A 19,651-nucleotide genomic window follows, 5' to 3' on the forward strand; every position below is an offset into this window, starting at 1 on the left:
CATTACCCAATCAATGCAATCGATCAGCACCAACAAAACTGCCTGGAGTGGAACATCTCTAAAGATAATTGCCATCACCTTCCTCCAGGTCTGTATCCAGGTTGGTTCTGGCAGTGCTGTCACATGACCAGAATGGGCTCCTAATATTGCTGGCCTTTTACTCTGATACAATTAGCACATTTTTAAAGGGCTTTTCTTTAGACGAAAGAGCAAAGAAAAAGTGACCAGTGCGGAATTTCTTGAGTTTAAGTGTTTCAATGACTTTGAGACATGATCCGAGGGACTTTTGAACCTTTGAGTGAAGCAGATCAAAAGAACAATCAGTCCTGTTCCACTGAGGATACAGCAGACACACACACTGGCACTTTTTACAGTGAGTAACTGGACAAGTTAATGTGACACGCACAGCTTCGTGGAGCATGTTATAATTCTCATTAAATAAGGAACAAGTGCACCCTCACCAGCATTACAGTAATTCTACAAAAACAATCTCTGCAGTGCAGGCTAGGCAGCGGCGTGCGGCAAGTTGCCAAGTACAGGAACTGGAATAAATCTACACAAGGTGACAAGCAGTACTAGAGTTCAAACTGCAGGTGAGGTTGACTTCCAGCATTTTGAGATTTTCTTATGTTCAAGGTGTTATACAAATCCAAATACGGTAGTTGTTGGCTTGGGCAAGTCCATAACCTATCAGGTGATTGGGTGGGCAGGAGAGATGGATAGATAGTGAACAACTGGTCGGGGACAAATGACCAATGTGGGTACTGATTGCCCAGGACAGGCAAAATGAGATTGACCAACATTCAGACACAGGAGACAAAATATATAGATTAATATATATAGAGATATAATGTTTTATATATATGATGTATATATTAATATAAATATATGGAAATTCTTTCTTCACAAAAGAGGATGCCGCCAATGTCATGGAGGAAGTAGAGAAATTGGATAAAAATAGAGAAGATACTGAAAAGGTTAGCAGGGCTCAAAGGAGAAAAGTCACCCGGTCCAGATGGGATGCATCCTAGATTGCTTAGGGAAGTTAGGGTGGAAATAGCGGAGGCTCTGGCCACTATCTCACTGGCCCTATGATGTGTCATCTTATCAAACACTTTCTGAAAGTTCCCAAAAGCCGCTGAAACCCTGGTCCATGGCTTTGTCACCTCTCGGCTGGACTACTCTAACGCCCTCCTCGCCGGTCTCCCATCCACCACCATCCATAAAATCCACATCATTCAAAACTCTGCCGCCCGCATTCTCACCTGCACAAAACTCCGCTCCCCGATCCCCCCAGTCCTGGCCAGACTGCATTGGCTGCCTATCCCAGAGAGGATCAACTTCAAGATTCTCACCCTTGTATTAAAGTCCCTGCACTCCTCTGCAACCCCCGACCTCTCTGACCTCCTCTCTCCTCAAAACAGCCACTATGCCCCGAGCTCTGGAACTCCCTTCCTCACTCCGTTCGCCTCGCCCCCTCTCTTCCTATTTTCAGGTCCCTGCTGAAAACCTTTCTTTTCGACCGCGCCTTTGGTCACCTTCCTCCCCCTCCCCCTCGCTCCTCCCCCTCCCCCTGGCTTGGTCCCGGGATCCGTTACTGTGAAGTTCTCTGAGACGCCGTCTGGCGTGGAGAACGCTATATAAATCCAAGTGGTTGTTGTTGTCCATATAGACTACATTAATCCTCTCTATTATACCATCAAAGAACTCAATTAATTTTGTCAGATATTTGCCTTTAACAAATCTGTGTTGACTGTCATTAATTAAATAATGTTTTTCTAAGTGAAAATTCATTTGGTCCCAGATTATGGTCTGTAGAAGTTTTCCCACTACTGACGTTAGGCTGACTGACCTGTAACCAGGCTTATCCTTTTTTGAACAGGGGAGTAACATTTGCAAACCTTCAGTCCTCGGCCTCTACTCCCATATCCAAGGATTAAAAGGTTGTGGCCAGAGCTTCCACTATTTCCACCCTAACTTCCCTCAGCAATCTAGGATGCATCCCATCTGGACCGGGTGAGTTTTAATAATAATAATAATCCTTGCATTTGATATAGCGCTTTTCACGTCTTCTAGACGTCCCAAAGCGCTTCACAGAACACACTGTAAAGTGAATTGACTGAATATTTGTGGGCAAACGCGGCCACCAATTGCGCACAGCAATGTCCCACAAACAGTCGTAGATTGAAAGTGACCAATTTATTATTGTTTTGTTTTGGAGGGATTATTATTAGGCTCTGTGTGGAGTAAGAAAACTTGCCCAAGGTTTCGCCCTCTGCCTGGAACTGAACTCAGGTCTCTCGCTTGCAAAGCGAATGCTCTAATCACTGAGCTACAGGACTCCACTACTTTTCTACTTTGATCGTTGCTAAACTTCTGAGCCAAACCACTTGAGCCAATTCGGTATTGGGGAGGGGCCTCTACGAGAGTTCTCCAAGAGGAATTTATCCCACAATGTGATAATCACATTTTCCACCATGTTATATAACACATTGGTAATTGGGTATAATCTCCTTTGTATGTTATGTAACATTATTGGTTAGAGCCCTCCTGCATATATTGTAATCTATTGTAGTTTATTACATAAGACATTGTGTGTCACTGGAAGCTTCTTGTACATATTATATAAGAGACTGTGTGTTATTGGGTACATGACCTGGGTGGTGGGGTGCCCAGGAGATCAGATGCAAGTGATAGCTGAGCTAGTGAACCTAAGTTGCTCTTTATTTGGAGTTGAGATGTTCGGGTCATTCTTCCTGATTTTCTTGGAGATTTTCCAACTTTTTTTTTCCAGAATGCCTTTGTCCAAACAAGCTTGACTGGGTTTTTGGATGTCACTCACTCACCTCTGTTGTGTGGACAGTAAAAGTTCAGAGACCAATCAATCATTGCTTGCTATCAGCAACACTTCTTGTTGAATCATTTTCTATTTTACTTTGATCGCATTTGTGATCAGCTTCAGCTCTTTCTTCATCCTGGCCCCAGCCAAATGTTCATTTCTTCAACAAGCAACAAAAAGCTTCTTCACTCGGAGTTCCTTTCCATTCTCTCATTCATATTTGAGACACTACACTCATGATTGTTAGTACAGCAAAGCTCATTAACATGATCCCATTCAGCAAACAGAGAGGAAGAGACACACCGCACTGTGTTACACACCACATACCAGACCATCCAGAATTCCTTTTCTTTCTAATCTGTATAAACTCTCTTTGTTTAAAGTGCTTTGCACCCTGTGTCGAAAAGAGGGAACTCTCACCTTATAGGATGCACAATGTGTTTTCCTCGGTTGCTACCCGACTGTCGGTAAACACAGAATTCAGACATTATGTTGATTTGATCTTCTCCTTACTCTACCAGAGACATGTTACTGTGAATAATACACCAGATGAGACAGTTTTGAGTATCTGATTTATTCTAACACCCTTCTCCAGTCAGTACCAAATCTCTACAGATAGGAAAATGCAGCTTCAACCATGGAGGGAGGGAGGACAGTGTAAACTGGGATGAGGGCAGATGTATTGTGTAAATTTACAATGAATAGAACTCAGATTCAGGTGAATTAAACTGAGAATGTCTAAGCGCTCAGTGACCAAGTACAAATGCAAATGAGTGAGATCAGCAGACAATCTGATTCTGATGCCGGCCTGTTTTACTGAAGAAAGGCTGATTGGTTCTTGGTCTGTGTTCTTGTGTTGGCTGGAAAGTAAACTAATTAGTCATCTTCAGAAGCATCTCTTCCCAGTTCTTATTCCCATGCTACATTCTGGAAAGTATTAAGCCCATAATTGACCTTTATTCTGAAAGGAAAAAAGGAACGTGTGTTACACAACACTTTGGTCAACCTAGCCCAGCATGCACTCTACACCCACAATCTAACTCAATGCACACACACAGTGGACACGCTTATTGTTCGAGATTTCATTTATAAGCATAACGTTGTTGTTGTTATTGTATACATTCTTCCTCCAAAGCCCAAGCTGATTCCATTCCTCCTCTCTCCTGAAGAAGCTCACCTTTGCTGGGGTTAAGGCTCCACGTGCTTCCTAAGTCTCTTCCCAAGAATGGGAAGATTCTGCTGTTATCTGCAGCACATTCTAAGCGCTCTGAGATGCTACCTTGCATGGAGGGCAATATATAAATGCAAGCTGTTGTTGTCAGAAATGAAATCCTGGATGAGAGCCAACTTTCTACAGCTGAATGTCAGCAAGATCGAGACTCTCCTGATTGGCTCGTGCCAACACCTCCACACTTCAGGCACTGGCAGCGTCAGCATCCATGGATGCACACTCCATCTCACCAAGCCAGTCAGGAACCTAGATATCTTGTTCCTCAACCCTCAACTGTTCTTTCTCCTCCACATCTATGCCTTGATCCGTTCTGCCTTCCCCCACCTCTGCAACATTGTCCGACTCTACCACTGCCTCACCCCTCAGGCCGCTGAAACTTCATACACTCATTCGTCACTTCAAGGCTCAACTATGGAAACCCCTTCCTTGTTGGCCTCCCCAACTCTTCCCTCCACAAGCTGCAGATCATCCAGAACTCTGCAGCTCATGTTCTCTCCCACACCAGGGCTCTGTGACCCCATCACCCCCACCCTCGCCCAACTCCATTGGCTCCCCATCCCTCAGGGGATAGAATTCAAAATTCTCGTCCTCACGTTCAAGATCCTCCATGGCCTTGCCCCCTCCTACCTCTCTGACCTGCCGACCCCCTATCAACCTGTCCACTCCCTCCGTTCAGCAGGCTCCGGCCTGCTCCAGGTCTCCCGCCCGACCCACCATCGGGGCCGGGCTTTCAGCCTCTCTGCCCCCACTCTTTGAAATTTCATCCCACAATCCCTTCCTTCGGTTCGCTGCCTCTCTTGGCTCCTTCAAGGCACGACTCAAGACCCTCCTTTTTCACCGTGGCTTCAGCCACTCTACTACCCCCCCTGCCCTCCCTCATCCCAATGCTGACCCCCACCCCCAACGCTCGGGTCCTGATCCCTGACGGTTCAGCACCTGACATGAAAGGCGCTTTAGGATGTAATTTTGTTGTTATGTAACGATGATTCTTGGAATGATGAGATTTATTTCTTTCCCTCACCCAGGGAAGCCAAGTATAGAAATCCCACTGGAATCAGTTAATCCCACACAAGCCAGGGATGAAACCTAGCACTTTGCTGGTCTTTATAACGCAATGCATTTAGCCATCAGGGAGAAGGATTTTGAAGGTAGAATCTCACACTTGTGCGCTAAGCAGAAATATACCATTTTCGGTGTAAGAAATAGTTATTAAATTCTTCGTTGGTGAATCAGTTTACGAAACTGAAAGTTAGGTCAGCTTATTTTTAAATCTAAGTAATGGTGATTTCATGGATTTTGTATGTGCTCTCCTCAGACAAACACCTCTCTACCTAAGCTCTGAGATGCTGGCCTTCGTGGAGAGCGCTATATAAGTGCAATTATTGTTGTTGTGTGGGTGACCAGATCCAAGACATCGACTGCTATTGTATATCAGGTTCAGGATAGCATGTCCCAAGGACCACTCTCCCCCAGGGACCACTCTCCCCCAGGGACCACTCTCCCCCAGGGACCACTCTCCCCCAGGGACCACTCTCCCCCAGGGACCACTCTCCCCCAGGGACCACTCTCCCCCAGGGACCACTCTCTGTGTGAAGGCTGCTTGCTATGGCTCAGCTATGATCAGAACAGAAGACACAGGTTGAACGTCGGTCCTATCCCTCCACACGGACCAGATGAACTAGTTTAGTTTTTAATCTAAGAGTTAAATATTAAACCATAAAATCCGCTTTCCAGCAGCCGAAGTTAAAAGCCATGGAACTTACCACAGGCCACACATAACTGCTGCTCTTCATCATAGTACTGATGCACTGGGCATTTGTAGCAACCTGAGAATCACATGTAATGATTCCTTATGTTATAGTTCACAATGTGTAAGTAAACACAGAAAATCTCACACAAAAAACACATTAAATTCTGCTCTCAGTAATGGGATAAAAACATTTTGACAGCATTAGTGTGTGTGTGTTTGTGTGTGTGGAGGGGGTATGAGAGGGGAGTGTGTAGAGGGGGATGAGAGGCTTATGTGTGTGGGGGTGAGATGTGTGTGGGGGGTGAGAGGAGTGTCTGTGGGGGAATAAAAGGTGTATGTGTGCAGGAGCGGGTGTACATGGGGAAGGGTATATGTGTGTGGGGGAGGGGGAGGTGTGTGTGGGGGGGTTGAGAGGCGTTTGTGGGAGGGGGTGAGGTTTGTGTGGAGGGGTGATGTCTATGGGGGCGGTGAAATGTGTGTGGGGCGGGAGGTGTGTGTGGCACGAGTGGTGCATGTGGGGGTGTGGGGGGTTGAGGTATTGTGTGGGAGGGGTGTGGGGTGCGGTGTGTGTGGTGGGGAGGTGTGTGTGGAAGGGGTGTATGTGTATGGGGCGGGTTCTATGTGTTGCAGGGGGTGGGGAGGTGTGTATGAGGGAGGTGTGTGTGCAGGGAGGGTGAGGGGGTGAGGAGTGTGTGTGGGAGGGGTAGGATGTGTGTTTGGGGGCTGGTAATGTGTTTGGGGGGGTTGGTGGGATGTGTGTTTGGGGGCTGGTAATGTGTGTGGGGGTGGTGGGATGTGTGTGCGGGATGAAGGGTGTGTGGGAGGTGTGACAGGTGTGGGGGGGTTAGGTGTGCATGGTGGGGGGTGAGGGGTTTATGTGGGGGGAGGTTTGTATGGCAGAGGGAGATCTGTGTGGGGGGGTGTGTATATTAATGGAGGGGAGGGGTGTGCGTGGGGCGCAGGGGAGGTGTTTGTGGGGTGAGGTATGTGTGGCGGGTGGTGAGGGGTGTGTGGGGGGTGAATTGTGTGTGGCGTGTCTGGAGATTGTATGTGTGTGGGGGGTGGGGGGGGGAGGTGTGTATGGGGTGGGGGGGTGTATGGGGGAGGAGGTGTGTTGGAGGTGAAGTGTGTGTGGTGAGGTGTGTATATGTTGTGCGGAGGAGGTGTATAATGGGGGGGTGAGGTGTGTGTGGGGGTGAGGTGTGCATGGTGGAGGGGGGTTGGGTGAGGGAGGTGACCCCAGCGTCTTACCTTCCATATTGCTCTTTGGGAAGCTCCAAACGTTGGCAGGACAAATACAAGGCTGATAATGCCAGGAGCAATTCCCAGTCTGCACAGCTCTGAACTCGTCATTATAATGGTCGTCGTGGTTGTTGAAATACTCACAGTAAATCGCTGCAAGACACTCACCATGGTTAAGGCCTGGTACACTGTCCCTCACCAATCACCATACTGTCACTCATTTCAAAATGTAACACAAGTTAGACACAAGTCTTTTCTCAAATTTTGTCTAATATAAATTAGTTCATTAATATCTTCAAAAAGAAATCTTCTATTTGTCACACCAATATTTAATCACTGTGTATCCTGCAGTGAATGGGCCTTTTTAATCCTGATTGTAAAACCGTTCCCTTTAAAGGGTTAATTGGCAAGAGAACTTACGACAAAAACTGATGGTTCTCCAGTCGATACAGATCCCTTTGTCTAAGCAAGCTTTAGCGTAAACGGCCACAGCTCCGCACAGGCAGTCACAGTCCCCAAATACTTCACAGCCACAAGCATCTCGGATGCACTTCTTATAATATGGAAGTTGGAAAACCTGTAATAAAAAGTCAGAAGCTGATACTGAAATGATATAATCATCTCAAATGTAACATCAAATGCAAGGATTATTATTATTATTATTATTATTTAAGATTTAAGGAAAAGCAGCTTCAAAACTAAGATTGAATTGAGCAATTGTCCCAAACTGCCAGGTTTGACATTTTTAGCCAATGGTGTTGAAGTTTACAGGTGTTTAGGTGTGAGCGTGATGTACAATCAGCGCATTGTACTGTGTACTCTGACGTCCGGTACCTCCATTCCCCTGTAGAACTTGCAGCGGGTGATAAACTACAGCACTGTTGATAACTCCTCAAAGCTCTGGAACTCTCTCCCTCAATCCCTCCACCTTGCCCTCTCCCTCCCCTACTTCAAATCCTGGCTAAAGACCTTCCTTTTTGATCATTCTTACGGTCTCCTCCCTCTCTGTCTTCCCCTGGCTAATTGTCAGACTCCACCACTGTCAAGCGCTCTGGGACGCTACCTACGTGAAGGGCGCTATATAAATGCAAGTTGTTGTTGCGTGGAACCAATTTATCCAAACTAGGGTAATTAAAGCAATCATGGAATTTCTTTCCAAACATTTGGACCACAGGGTTTAGAGCACGTTTGATGAGCAGATGGGGGATTCAGTGAGTTACATACGTCCCTTTCTCTTTGGCAACCTGGGTTTGAATCCAGGCTAGAGCAATGGGATGAAATTGTCCCCTGTCTGTTGACTGTAGGACCCTGGAGTGCAATCGGTTTAGGAAAATAATGAATTGCTGTTTGCTGGTTTTGCATTGTTCTGTACTTTGCTGCTGAATTTCTACCCATTGTTCTGAGGAGCTTGTGCATTCCTGTGCTCCGTGACCAGCTGAATATTACAGCGAGAATGGGATTCATGGAAGTGCTGCATTGTTTAGAGTATCTGCTGACCAGGTTTACCATGCAAAGAACTCAACCATCGAGCACCTGCAGTCACTCAATGATGTGCACAATATTTAACATGCATAGGAGATACTCACCACCTTGTGGCACGAGTTGAAGATGGCACTGTTAATCACAGCACACTGCTTTTGTGCCCAGGCCAAACGAGCTGGACTGAGATCACATGGATCTATAATTACAGTCACATCTTGACACGTGGGCTCTTCCTTCCAAGTGTTTGCAAATTCTAGTGGATCGGCAGCAATGTACATGTTCCGAGTTAAAAAATCATCTCTTATATCACCATTGAAATTGCCACAGAGACCACAAACTGAAAGCTGACAACATATGGCAAGTTTTAGTTTTTCTGCATATTGTTTGATTGAATAGCACGACAGCCAGACAATGCGATTCCAGCATTAGATCAATTGCTCTATTGATAAGAAATTATGTCACAAACATTCATGTCCTTCAATATAACCTGACTGATGTTGGGTTACCTGAGACTGTCGGGTGATCTGGATAAAAGCATTTGTGTTCTTATTCCATAAGATGCTGAGGATATGACTTCCAGAGATGGTTGCTTCGAAAGACAGATACATAGGATTGACGGATATGTGAAAACTGTTTGTCTGAGTTTCAGGGGTTACTTTGTACGTGCCATCTGTCATTTGTATCAGAACATCCAACCAGACAAGAGCATGGCATTACTTTTCAAATTTTGAAGCACATTCATTCCAGGTTCGTAGAAAAGTATAAATACTGTGTCCCAGGTCTTACATCACAGTCCCATCATAGAACAGCTTGATTTTATATACAGGGTGACCAAAAAGGTGTGATACGATGATGATGTCTAATAGGTCTTAAATAATTTTTTTTAAGATAAGGTAGATAACACAACTTTTGGTCACCCTATATATATTGTGGAGTCCTGTAGCTCAGTGGCATGCCCACTCGCCTCACAAGCGAGAGACCTGGGTTTGATTCCCAGCAGGGTGAAACCTTGGACAAGTTTCCTTACTCCACACGGCTGATACTAATCCCTCAAGGAAAAAAAATAATACATTGGTCACTTCAATCCGCGACTGTTTGTGGGACACTGCTGTGTGCAATTGGCTGCCGCAGTCAATTCACTTTACAGTATATTCTGTGAAGGGTTTTGAGACATCTAGAAGACATGAAAAGCGCTATATCAAATGCAAGATTATTTTATTATTTATATATACACAGTATATATTATACATACACCCTTCATGCAGGATAGCCTTCTTGGAGTGCATTACATTGGTGGGATTGGACACCGAGCAAAGGAGAAGAGGGAGGAGCAGTCAAAGAGGTAGGTTTAAAGTGAAATTTAAAGATAGATAGAGATGGGGGAAGCAGATGGAGGTAGGGTGTAGGGTGTTCCAGAGTGTAATGACTGAATGGTCAGCCTACGATAGTAGTGCTGAGGGTGCAGGAGATGCACGCAGGCCTGTATTAGCAGAGCAGAAGGTGCAGGCCGGGAAGCAGTGTACAAGCAGATCAGAGATAGGGAGATACTTAGGCATATAAATATATGTGACTGTCAATCACTTACAGAGCCAGTGAGAGGTACACAGGCTGTTATCTCCTTACCCCAATGTAGATTTTTATCTCCCTGGAACAAGTTGCTCCCGATCTGCTGCTACAAATCATATTCTCAGTCACAACCTTGAAGCTGGGGCGGGTGCTGTTGGCACAGCAGGAATCCTGCAGTCCCAACACATTCAATATGTTTGTTAAAAATTATTTATACACTAAGAAACTATTACAATTTAAAAAAAGTTATGATGAATTCTTCTGCTTTTACCTGAACTAAAGTGTATTCACAATTACCATCGAACGTAAAGGATTTGCCATCAAAGGTGGTAAGGTGGCCATCGCCGTGAATGGCGCATGTCGCTGGACAGCTCACTTTCTCTTCACATTTCCATTTACCTCTCAGGCAGACACTAAAACAGCACAAATTACTGCATGAGTATATTACAGTCACAGAGAGGAACATGTCAATGTGTGAGTACAGCTACAGTCACAGAGAGGAACAGGTCACTGTGTGAGTACAACTACAGTCACAGAGAGGAACAGGTCACTCTGTGAGTACAACTCTCCAGGACGCTACCCCAAGTGAAGGGCGCTATATGAATGCAAGTTGTTGTTGTTGAGTACAGGCAGTCACATAGCCGGGATGCTCATTGTGTGCAGATGCATTCTATATTGTGGGATTTTATGAACTGAAGGAGAATTGAAATTAAACAATTTGGAATTCTCTGATCCATTCGGTACACAACAGCTGAGTGAAGTTGCTTGTTTTTTTAGAATGATTTTTCATAGCAGTAAGTTAATGTCTAAATTCCTTACCATTTCTGACAGTCTTTGATCATTTTCTCTCCCCGCTTATAGATCTCAGACCTGAATTTACAGGAGCAATTGTTGGGGTGGACACATGTGTCATTTTCATCAAGAACCGTCCCTTCAAGACAGATACAGCCTGACACACACTCAGTTGGTGTCTACATTTTGAGGCAAGGGAGAATAGAACATTAAATTTGAAATGATTATTAAAAGCCCTTTATTGTGGGAGAAGAAAGAGCTGCACTTGTTACTCACACAGGAAACATTCATGGCAATCATTTGGCAGGTCTGAGCGCAGGAGGTACCAAACTGGTCCTGAGCCCCATATGCACAGTTAAAGTAAACTTTTTGAGGATTGCAAAGTCCTGAAAAGATAAAAAGATATTACCTATTACCAGCACTGAGTGTGGCAACATCAATTAAACCAAGCCCAATGATGCAGGGAGACCAGTTTGAAATCACATCTCACAGCATACAAATACAAATTTACATTTACATAGTGGCTTTCATGTTGGAAGGATGTCCCAAAGCACATAAAACCTGTTCAATTTAAAATGTAAGTACACATTTACATTTAATACGAGGAATCTCACAGGACCTTTGTAATCTGTAAACTGGCCAGAGCACTTCACTTTCCCTTCTCTGCAGCAGCTGTGAAAAGAGACAGGGCAGAATGACATTCCATTTGTGTACTGTAGGAACGACCCAAACCCAGTCATATAATTATTTCATTTCATATAGCACCTGTATCCAAAAGACAACATCTCTGATAATGCAGTGGTTCCTCAGCATTGCACTGGAGTGTCAGCCAAGGATATGAGCTCAAAGTCCGGTCACATCTTTCACATTACAACTTGCTTTGCCAAAGTGTAGCTTATATTTAGGTTTTGCACGTGATTGCTTTTATTTGCTTTTATCTGTTCTACCAATAATCTATGTAAGATGTGTGTGATGTCTATCTAGGGTGTTCTAAATGAGCACTGTCTGCAAGTGGCTTAAGTCACACGTGTGGAGCCTGTGCTCCAAGGATAATAACCCTTGCATTATCTTGAGAAGATGCGCATTATCTGCTGGCAGGACTACCAGTGGTTAAGTGGGACAGGATCAAATATCCCTCAGCTGAGCAGTCTGAAATGCTGTACACTGTCCAGCGCCTTGGGACGTCCTCCCGACGTGAAAGGCGCTATACAAATGTAATCTTATTGTTGCTGTTTTCCCAGTTCATCCTTTCCCCACTGTTCTCAATTTCACAAGGATAATGAAGTGTATGACAACAACTTTCATGTGTATACCGCCTTTCACATCAGGAGCACGTGCCACTGCACTGACAATAGTCTAGTGCCCATTTCCTCTTAAACACAGGCACCGGCTTGCACTTCGCCCCTCTCTAAAGGGCTGCGAATACTGCGAATACTGCAAGTCTCTGTCAGTCAAACAAACACAAACAGTAAAGCAAGATCAAAACCAGCAAAGACCTTACATAATACACAGACAGTAAGCACAGTGGGAAGCTGTAAACAAGCTGTGAAGCTGACAAACAGATCTAATGTCTTTATAATATTGATTTCAGAGTCTTTGTATGCAGATCAAGCGGCTGCAGTCACAACTTACCAACTCTGACCATTAATTACTGTTGTCTTGCCTGGTGCTAGCACTTTACCATTGCTCAGAATGCAGGAGCATTGTGTTGCTTTGACACATCTACCATAAGTGTCCAGATACAGGCCCAATGGGCATACACAGCCCTCCACTGGAACATCAGTGGCAGTAAATTCAAAATCCCTGTCAGACAGTGACATACATGTCCGTTCACAAGCCTTGGCGTTGTAACTGAAAATCTGCTTCCCGGGACATGTGATTTCTGTAAAAATACAACCACTACTGTAGGTTACACATATTGTCACTATTATAATTATAATGCATTGTATTATTATACACACTGGAGCATTTAGAACTTCCCCTAGAACAGAGGCACGCACCTAACTGAGCTCAGAGATGTGCATAAGACTTTCAAGATGTGCATAAGACTGGAAACTGAGTAAAAACGGATCATCAAGCACTCCCAATTGCTAAGGTAACAGCAGCCATCACTGGGCTGTGATTTCTTCCCAGACACTGGACAAGGAACCTGTGCAGACCTTGCATACAATGTGAGAGACCATGCAATCTTGTCCTGTTCTGATTTTCAAACTTTTAGCTGTAGTGTTCTGGACACAGATACAAGGAGATCCAGTCAGTCAAATGCATAAATGAGCCATGTTATCCCCAACACACAGGTGGTCTGGATTTCCCTGAATCTGATCCTAATGAGCATACAGTTGCCCAGGTTATGTGTCCTGCTCTTAGGGTAACTAGTGATGTGGTCCAAGGACAGTGCCAGGACAAGAAGTTTATAAAACTTTGTTTGTATCTATTTTACTGGTGCCACTTTCTCTAGTTTCCGCTGCAAAACACATACTTCGGGTCAGGTTCCTGAATGCTGTACAGAGGCCTCCTGAACTTTTATTGCAGGCAGTTTGTACACAGAGTGCTTTGATGATATAATTGAATGCTTTTTGTAACCTTGTGAATCGTTTGCTGTATACTCACTGCAGCGACGTGCACTATTCCTCCAGTTGGTCAAGATCAGCTTCTTTGCGGCGCAAGCATGAGCGTACGACCCGAGGGCTGAACACAGAAAGTCTGGATTCGTTTTATAGTTACATGTTTCATATCTACATTTCTGAAGAATAGAAAATAAAATTCAGAAGAAGCTGAATCAGGTTTGCATAAACACATATCTGGGCTCAAAGCCACTGAACCAAACATAATGGTGCAGGTAAGATGTGGAAAGTTAGCCAGGCACTGCTCCTACCTCTTCATAGGGCAAAGGATCTACTAAATGATGTCCCCTTCCAAATATGCTGGTTGTATCAAGCAGGAGGTAACACAGGGTCGGTGGATAGCCCCCTGTTCAATCAAATACCATTAATATTCTGTTAGTGTAATAGTATTACCAAATGCCATTAATATTCTCCCAGCGCCTTGGGACGTCCTCCCCATGTGAAAGGCGCTATACAAATGTAATCTTGTTGTTGTTGTTGTGATGCTCAGATTAGGCACTTACAGTTGGAGAGGCTGGATTTGCATGGTTGCGTATCAATTACAGGAGCACAGTGTCGATCAAGATGCCAGGAATCCACGAAAGGAGCAGGAGTATGTTCCAAGATTCCAGTGCTGCTCATGAAATCATCCTTGGACTCACCATTAAAATTACCACACAGTCCTGTGATACAATCAGGCATGTGTAATATAATACTGTGGTGACATCTGAATACAATCCAAGTTCATTTAAAAAGCATAATCTATCACATACTGTCTGCAACTTCCCTGTTCCTAAGCACAAGGCTGTAGTTCTAAAGAACACTTTTTGCTGATGCAGATTGTTTGACTTCTACATGCCAGCATTATAATAATCCTTACATTTAATACAGAGGCTTTCACGTTGGAAGCGTTTCACAGGATTTACTGAAGAGTGAAGTGACTATATACTTTGTAACTGAACCAGGTAGTCAATTTGTACAGAGCAATGTCCCACACCCAGGAAGTGAGCCTTGCACTAGCTGTTGTACAATAGTCCTGTGGTACTGCAGTGAAGTGTTACTGAACAAGAACACATGCACCACATGAGTTTTCTCCCGGCTTCGAGTGCAAACCTGAACTTTGTCCTAAATGTTGTCTCGACTAAAAGCAACATAAACCCTGGATCCCTCCCTTCTCTTTAGGCTGCAATATATTTACAACTCACATTTGTGAAACCCTGTCCTACTAAATAGGGCAAAGCGGTTTGTTGATATGACGAGCAATTTCTTCCCCCAAAGAGTGATAGAATTTGGGACGCTTGGCCCTGCAGAGCCAGATTCAGATTGAGGGTCAAAGACTGGTTTGTGGTGTCACAGACGGTCAGATCATAAGTGCGTGCTGCTGGGAGTCTGGGTGTTACACATTTCTGTGTAATTGCAGTGTTTCAAATTGCTGTTTTAGTGTTTGTCAGCAAAATTTTAACTCTTACCAAAGGTGGTGCCAAAAAAGGAACTGTCAATATTGATGTACACCTGAGTCACCGGCTGGATCTGGATCTGCATCTCCAGACCATAAGAGGTGCTTAATTGAATGTACATCGAAGACTGTCTGTAGATTGTGATGGCACCTGAAAGAAAGGCAGAGAATAAAATGAGTTTTGATATCCAGTAATCAAACTATAGCAATGTGATATGATACAGCAAGTCACACCGGACTTTGGTGACGGTGAAGGATTCAGTCATAATAATCCTTGTATTTGATACAGCACCTGTCATGTTGTGACACTTCATAGGCTTTTGTAATGACTGTAAGCAAATGTGGCAGACAACCGCACACAGCAATGTCCTACAAACATCCATAAAGTGAATAACTGATTTTATATGGGGATCGTTGGTCAGGAAACCAGAAGAAATTCCCTTTTCTTTTTGACCAGTACCATGGGATATTTAACAACAATAAATAGGCAGACAGGACCTTGGTTTCATGTCTCATCCAAACCACAAGAGGTAGGAGAAGTTCCACCACCATCTCTCATGGACAGAGCTGAAGAAGTATCAAGCAAATGTCAAAGTTTTGACACCAGAAAACAGGCACTTGCATATTCCTATTTATGCCATACACTAAACATATTACGTGAGGAGGGAACTGAGTGAAGTGGAACAGAGTGAGAATTCTGTTACGGAATTTGGTGAGAGTGGAAATTCGGTGCAGAGGGAGAAAAGGGTGCATGATTATAAAATTTATAACAGTTACATTAAAATAATATAAAACATGTCTGGGAATATGGCAGGACAGCTGAGATTGGTTGCATGCATAATATGTGCCGTGTGGGAACTCTAGGATGCTTTGTGTGCCCTGAACAGACACGTGTGAAGGAAGTGTCTTCTGCTGCTCGAACTTGAGCTCAGAGTTTCTGAGCTTGAGGAGAGGCTGGTCTCATTACATAGCGTGGAGTCCTGTAGTTCAGTGGTTAGAGCACTCGCTTTGCCAGTGAGAGACCGGAGTTCAATCCCCGGGGGGTCAGGGCCAAACCTTGGGCAAGTTTCCTTACTCCACACAGAGCCTAATAATAATCCCTCCAAAACCAAAAACAATAATAAATTGGTCATTTTCAATCTACGACTGTTTGTGGGACATTGCTGTGCGCAATTGGCTGCCGCGTTCGCCCACAGATATACAGTCAATTCACTTTGCAGTGTGTTCTGTGAAGCGCTTTGGGACGTCCTCCTGACGTGAAAAGCGCTATATCAAATGCAAGGATTATTATTATTATGGTAATGTTGCCTCGCTAGTGCCAGGGATGCTGACATCATGGAACGAATGCAAAACATTCTACAGGGGGAAGAGGAACATCCAGAAGTCGTGGTCCATGTTGTGATTCATAACGTAGGGAAAAAAAGGGGTGAGATCCTAAAGGGAGAGTGTCAGGGGAAAGGATTTCTGGAATGTGTAGAGGATAACTTTTTTCTGGATCAGTATGTTTTCAGCCCAATGAGGAAGGAAGCAGTGCTGGATCTAGATCTGGGGAATAAACTGGGGCAGATGCAGCAAGTTTCAGTAGGAGAGCATCAGGACAACAGTGTCCACAACATCATTAGGTTTAGAGTACTTATGGAAAGGGACAAGGAACAATCAAAGGTGAAGATACTCAACTGGAAGAGGGCTAATTTCAGTGAGTTAAAAAGCGACCAAGCTAAGGTGGAATGGAAAGAAAGATTGGCAGGTAAAACAACTAACGAGCAATGGGAAGCCTTCAAGGAGGAGATAGCTAACCGAAAGGAGGTACTAAAAGGGTTGTTGGTGCACAAGGTAGATAAGTCAAAGTCCGGACGGGATGCATCCTAGATTACTGAGGGAAGTAAGGGTGGAAATAACAGAGAATCTGACCACAATCTTTCAATCCTCCTTGGACACCAGGTGGCGCCAGAGGACTAGAAGGCTGAAACTTTACTCCCCTGTACAAAAAGGGGCAGAAAGATAAAACCGGGAACTACAGGTAGTGGGGAATCTTCTAGAGACTATAATCCGGGACAAAATGAATTTTCACTTAGAAAAATATGGGTTAATAAAGGACAGTCAACACGGATTTGATAAAGGCAAATCATGTCTAGCAAACCTGATAGAGTTTTTTGATGAAGTAACGGAGAGGGTGGATGAAGGTAGTGCAGTTGATGTAGCTTATATGGATTTTCAAAAGGCGTTTCGTAAAGTACCACATAAGAGACTTGTAAGCAAAATAGAAGTCCACGGTATTAAAGGGACAGTGGCAGCAGATACAGAACTGTCTGGGAGATAGAAAGTAGAGAGTAATGGTGAACGGCAGGGAAGTGTGCAGTGGTGTATAGGAAGTACTATTTCCAAGTTTGAGGTTGATACTAAGCTAGGAAACACAAGAAACAGTCAGGAGGATAGTAGCAGGCTGCAAATGGACATAGACAGACTGGTAAAATGGGCAGACACAGGGCAGATGAAGTTTAATGTGGAGAAATGCGAAGTGTTGGATTTTGGGAGGAAAAATGAGAGGCAATATCAGCTGATGGTACAATCTTAAAGTGGGTGAAGCAATAGAGAGACCTGGGGATCCATATAAGGAAATCTTTGAAGGTGGCAGGACAGGTAGATAAAGCTGTTAAATAATCATAAGGGATACCAAGCTTTACAAATAGGGGCACAGAATACAAAAGTCAGGAAGTTATGATGAACCTTTATATAAAACACTGGTTAGGCCTCAGCGAGAGACTGTGTTCAGTTCTGGACCCCACACTTTAGGAAGGATGTCAAGGCATTGGAGAGGGTGCAAAGGAGATTTCCCAGGATGGTACCAGGAATGAGGGACTCAGTTATCAGGAGAGGTAGAGAAGCCAGGATTATTCTCCTTGGAGCAGAGAAGGTTAAGAGGAAACTTAATAGAAATTTTCAAAATTATGAGGGGATTCGATAGGGTGAACAAGGAGAAACTATTCCCACTGGCGGGTGGGTCAGTAACACGAGGACACCGATTTAAAATAGTTGTTAAAAGAAACAGAGGGGAGGGGAGGAGAAATTTTTTCACACAGCGAGTTGTTAGGATCTGGAATGCATTTCCTGAAAGCCCTTTGGAAGCCGATTCAATAATAATTTTTAAGAGAGAAGTAGATAATTATTTGGGGAGGACAAGTTCGCAGCTATGCAGTTCTTGGTTTTAACCAATAGATTCTAAATATTCAAATCTTTTCTGGAAGATATGAGGCTGAGGGGACTCTGTCCTCTGATTCAGGGGTATGAGCCAAAATCTGAACACAAATCTGGCACTCTGAAATAAACCAACCTCGGACACAATATAACTCTACTGGAAGCTGAATGAAGTGCAGGGTTCTCAACTCTAGTGTTACCTGTTTTGTAGGGTAAGAGCTTAATTTCATCATTTACTTTTATTGTGTCCTGCCTTGAAATTTCGATTTTTACCTGCGGAAGAAGGATAGCATTCAAATGACTGAACAACAGCTATAAACACAACTAAAAGCCATTGTAAATGAGCATCTAAATTATTTGGCTAGAGGGCCAATATTTTTCACTTGTATTTCTCTACAGCATCTCTACAGGCTCCTCAGGGTTCAGCATTGGCTTAACCAGAGATACATTCAATCTGGCATTGTGTAACAATTGAATGCTTCACACTGAACACTCACCAACAAACACACTGGAGCTGCACCCGAATATCTTTCCCATTTCAGCACTGATTGAATAGCAGCTGCTGCCTTGCTTGCTGTGAAAGATGGTTCTTACCTTATTAATGGTGTAGATTAGGGTCTTCAGGCAGATTTCGGTTGATGTTTCACCACATGCATAAAAAGTTGCTGCTATGTGCCCAGCCTTCGGGTTCTGTGCACTCTGAATAACAATAACAATAAAAAGAACCAATACATGGCCTCTTCTCAGCGTAAGTATTTCTCACCATCATCTTTCTTGCTAATGAAGCACCTGCAGCTGCTGGGTAGAGTTCGTCAATGGCTCTAAGAGACAATGTGCCATGTAAGGCTTTGCTGTACACAGTGAATACAAGGAAGCTATGAAACAAGGGCCCAATGTTTGGATCTGTCCCCACTCTCCTCTACACAGGAGGTTCAGTTGTACAAGTGATCCCCAACATAAGAATTTCCCGATCAAAGCTGCACTGTTGCAGACAGAGAGAGAGGGGGAGATAGCAAGAGACTGCCATATTTCTAGGTAGAATGGGGAGCTTTGAGAACATTACGGGGAGAACAGTGCTGGGGAGGATTAATAAGGTATCATGCAGGTTCATATAATGAACTATCATATGCAACTTCTGAATATGATCTTACTTTGAAGAGCAGATAAGTGCAGAGCCCATGAAATCTGTATCTCTTTAAATCAAACGAGGTGACATACGACCCTCCTTCAACTGAACAGGTCCCAAGGCACGGCTCACTAGTGCAGTTCCACTGGCCTACGGTACACACACTGTGCAGAAAAAATTAATGGAACAGAATTTACACAAGATATTAACAAACATTGTCAGACATTCAGAACTGGTCCAGTTGGACGTTTCACCAATGACGTACAATTATCGTTACTGTTGGAAGAAATCAGACACTGTAAACTGGCCTAGGCAAAGCCGCCTGGTTGTGCCCTGTGTTACACAGCGACCCTAGTAAGTGAGAAGCTG

The 19,651-nt window shown here is 44.1% G+C and overlaps 1 protein-coding gene across 1 annotated transcript in view; it reads right to left on the reverse strand.

The window, feature by feature from the left end:
- Positions 1-3,397: 3,397 nt before the first annotated feature.
- LOC103190322 (mucin-6) overlaps positions 3,398-19,651 on the reverse strand; it is a 33,415-nt gene continuing 17,161 nt past the window's right edge. Inside the window, exons 13-31 of the mRNA XM_007911058.2 lie at positions 19,308-19,446; positions 18,751-18,855; positions 18,357-18,429; positions 14,975-15,112; positions 14,030-14,188; positions 13,778-13,872; positions 13,513-13,645; positions 12,535-12,784; positions 11,522-11,574; positions 11,179-11,288; positions 10,930-11,081; positions 10,382-10,523; positions 10,168-10,281; positions 9,051-9,236; positions 8,649-8,888; positions 7,483-7,639; positions 7,072-7,215; positions 5,834-5,896; positions 3,398-3,800 (exon numbers count right to left, since the gene is read on the reverse strand). Coding sequence (XP_007909249.1) covers positions 3,796-3,800; positions 5,834-5,896; positions 7,072-7,215; positions 7,483-7,639; positions 8,649-8,888; positions 9,051-9,236; positions 10,168-10,281; positions 10,382-10,523; positions 10,930-11,081; positions 11,179-11,288; positions 11,522-11,574; positions 12,535-12,784; positions 13,513-13,645; positions 13,778-13,872; positions 14,030-14,188; positions 14,975-15,112; positions 18,357-18,429; positions 18,751-18,855; positions 19,308-19,446 — 2,458 coding nt within the window. The 3' untranslated portion in view covers positions 3,398-3,795. The remainder of the gene's footprint in view (positions 3,801-5,833; positions 5,897-7,071; positions 7,216-7,482; positions 7,640-8,648; positions 8,889-9,050; positions 9,237-10,167; positions 10,282-10,381; positions 10,524-10,929; positions 11,082-11,178; positions 11,289-11,521; positions 11,575-12,534; positions 12,785-13,512; positions 13,646-13,777; positions 13,873-14,029; positions 14,189-14,974; positions 15,113-18,356; positions 18,430-18,750; positions 18,856-19,307; positions 19,447-19,651) is intronic.

The sequence above is a fragment of the Callorhinchus milii genome, unplaced genomic scaffold, assembly GCF_018977255.1.
Source record: "Callorhinchus milii isolate IMCB2004 unplaced genomic scaffold, IMCB_Cmil_1.0 Scaffold17, whole genome shotgun sequence".
In the NCBI taxonomy this organism is placed as follows: domain Eukaryota; kingdom Metazoa; phylum Chordata; class Chondrichthyes; order Chimaeriformes; family Callorhinchidae; genus Callorhinchus; species Callorhinchus milii.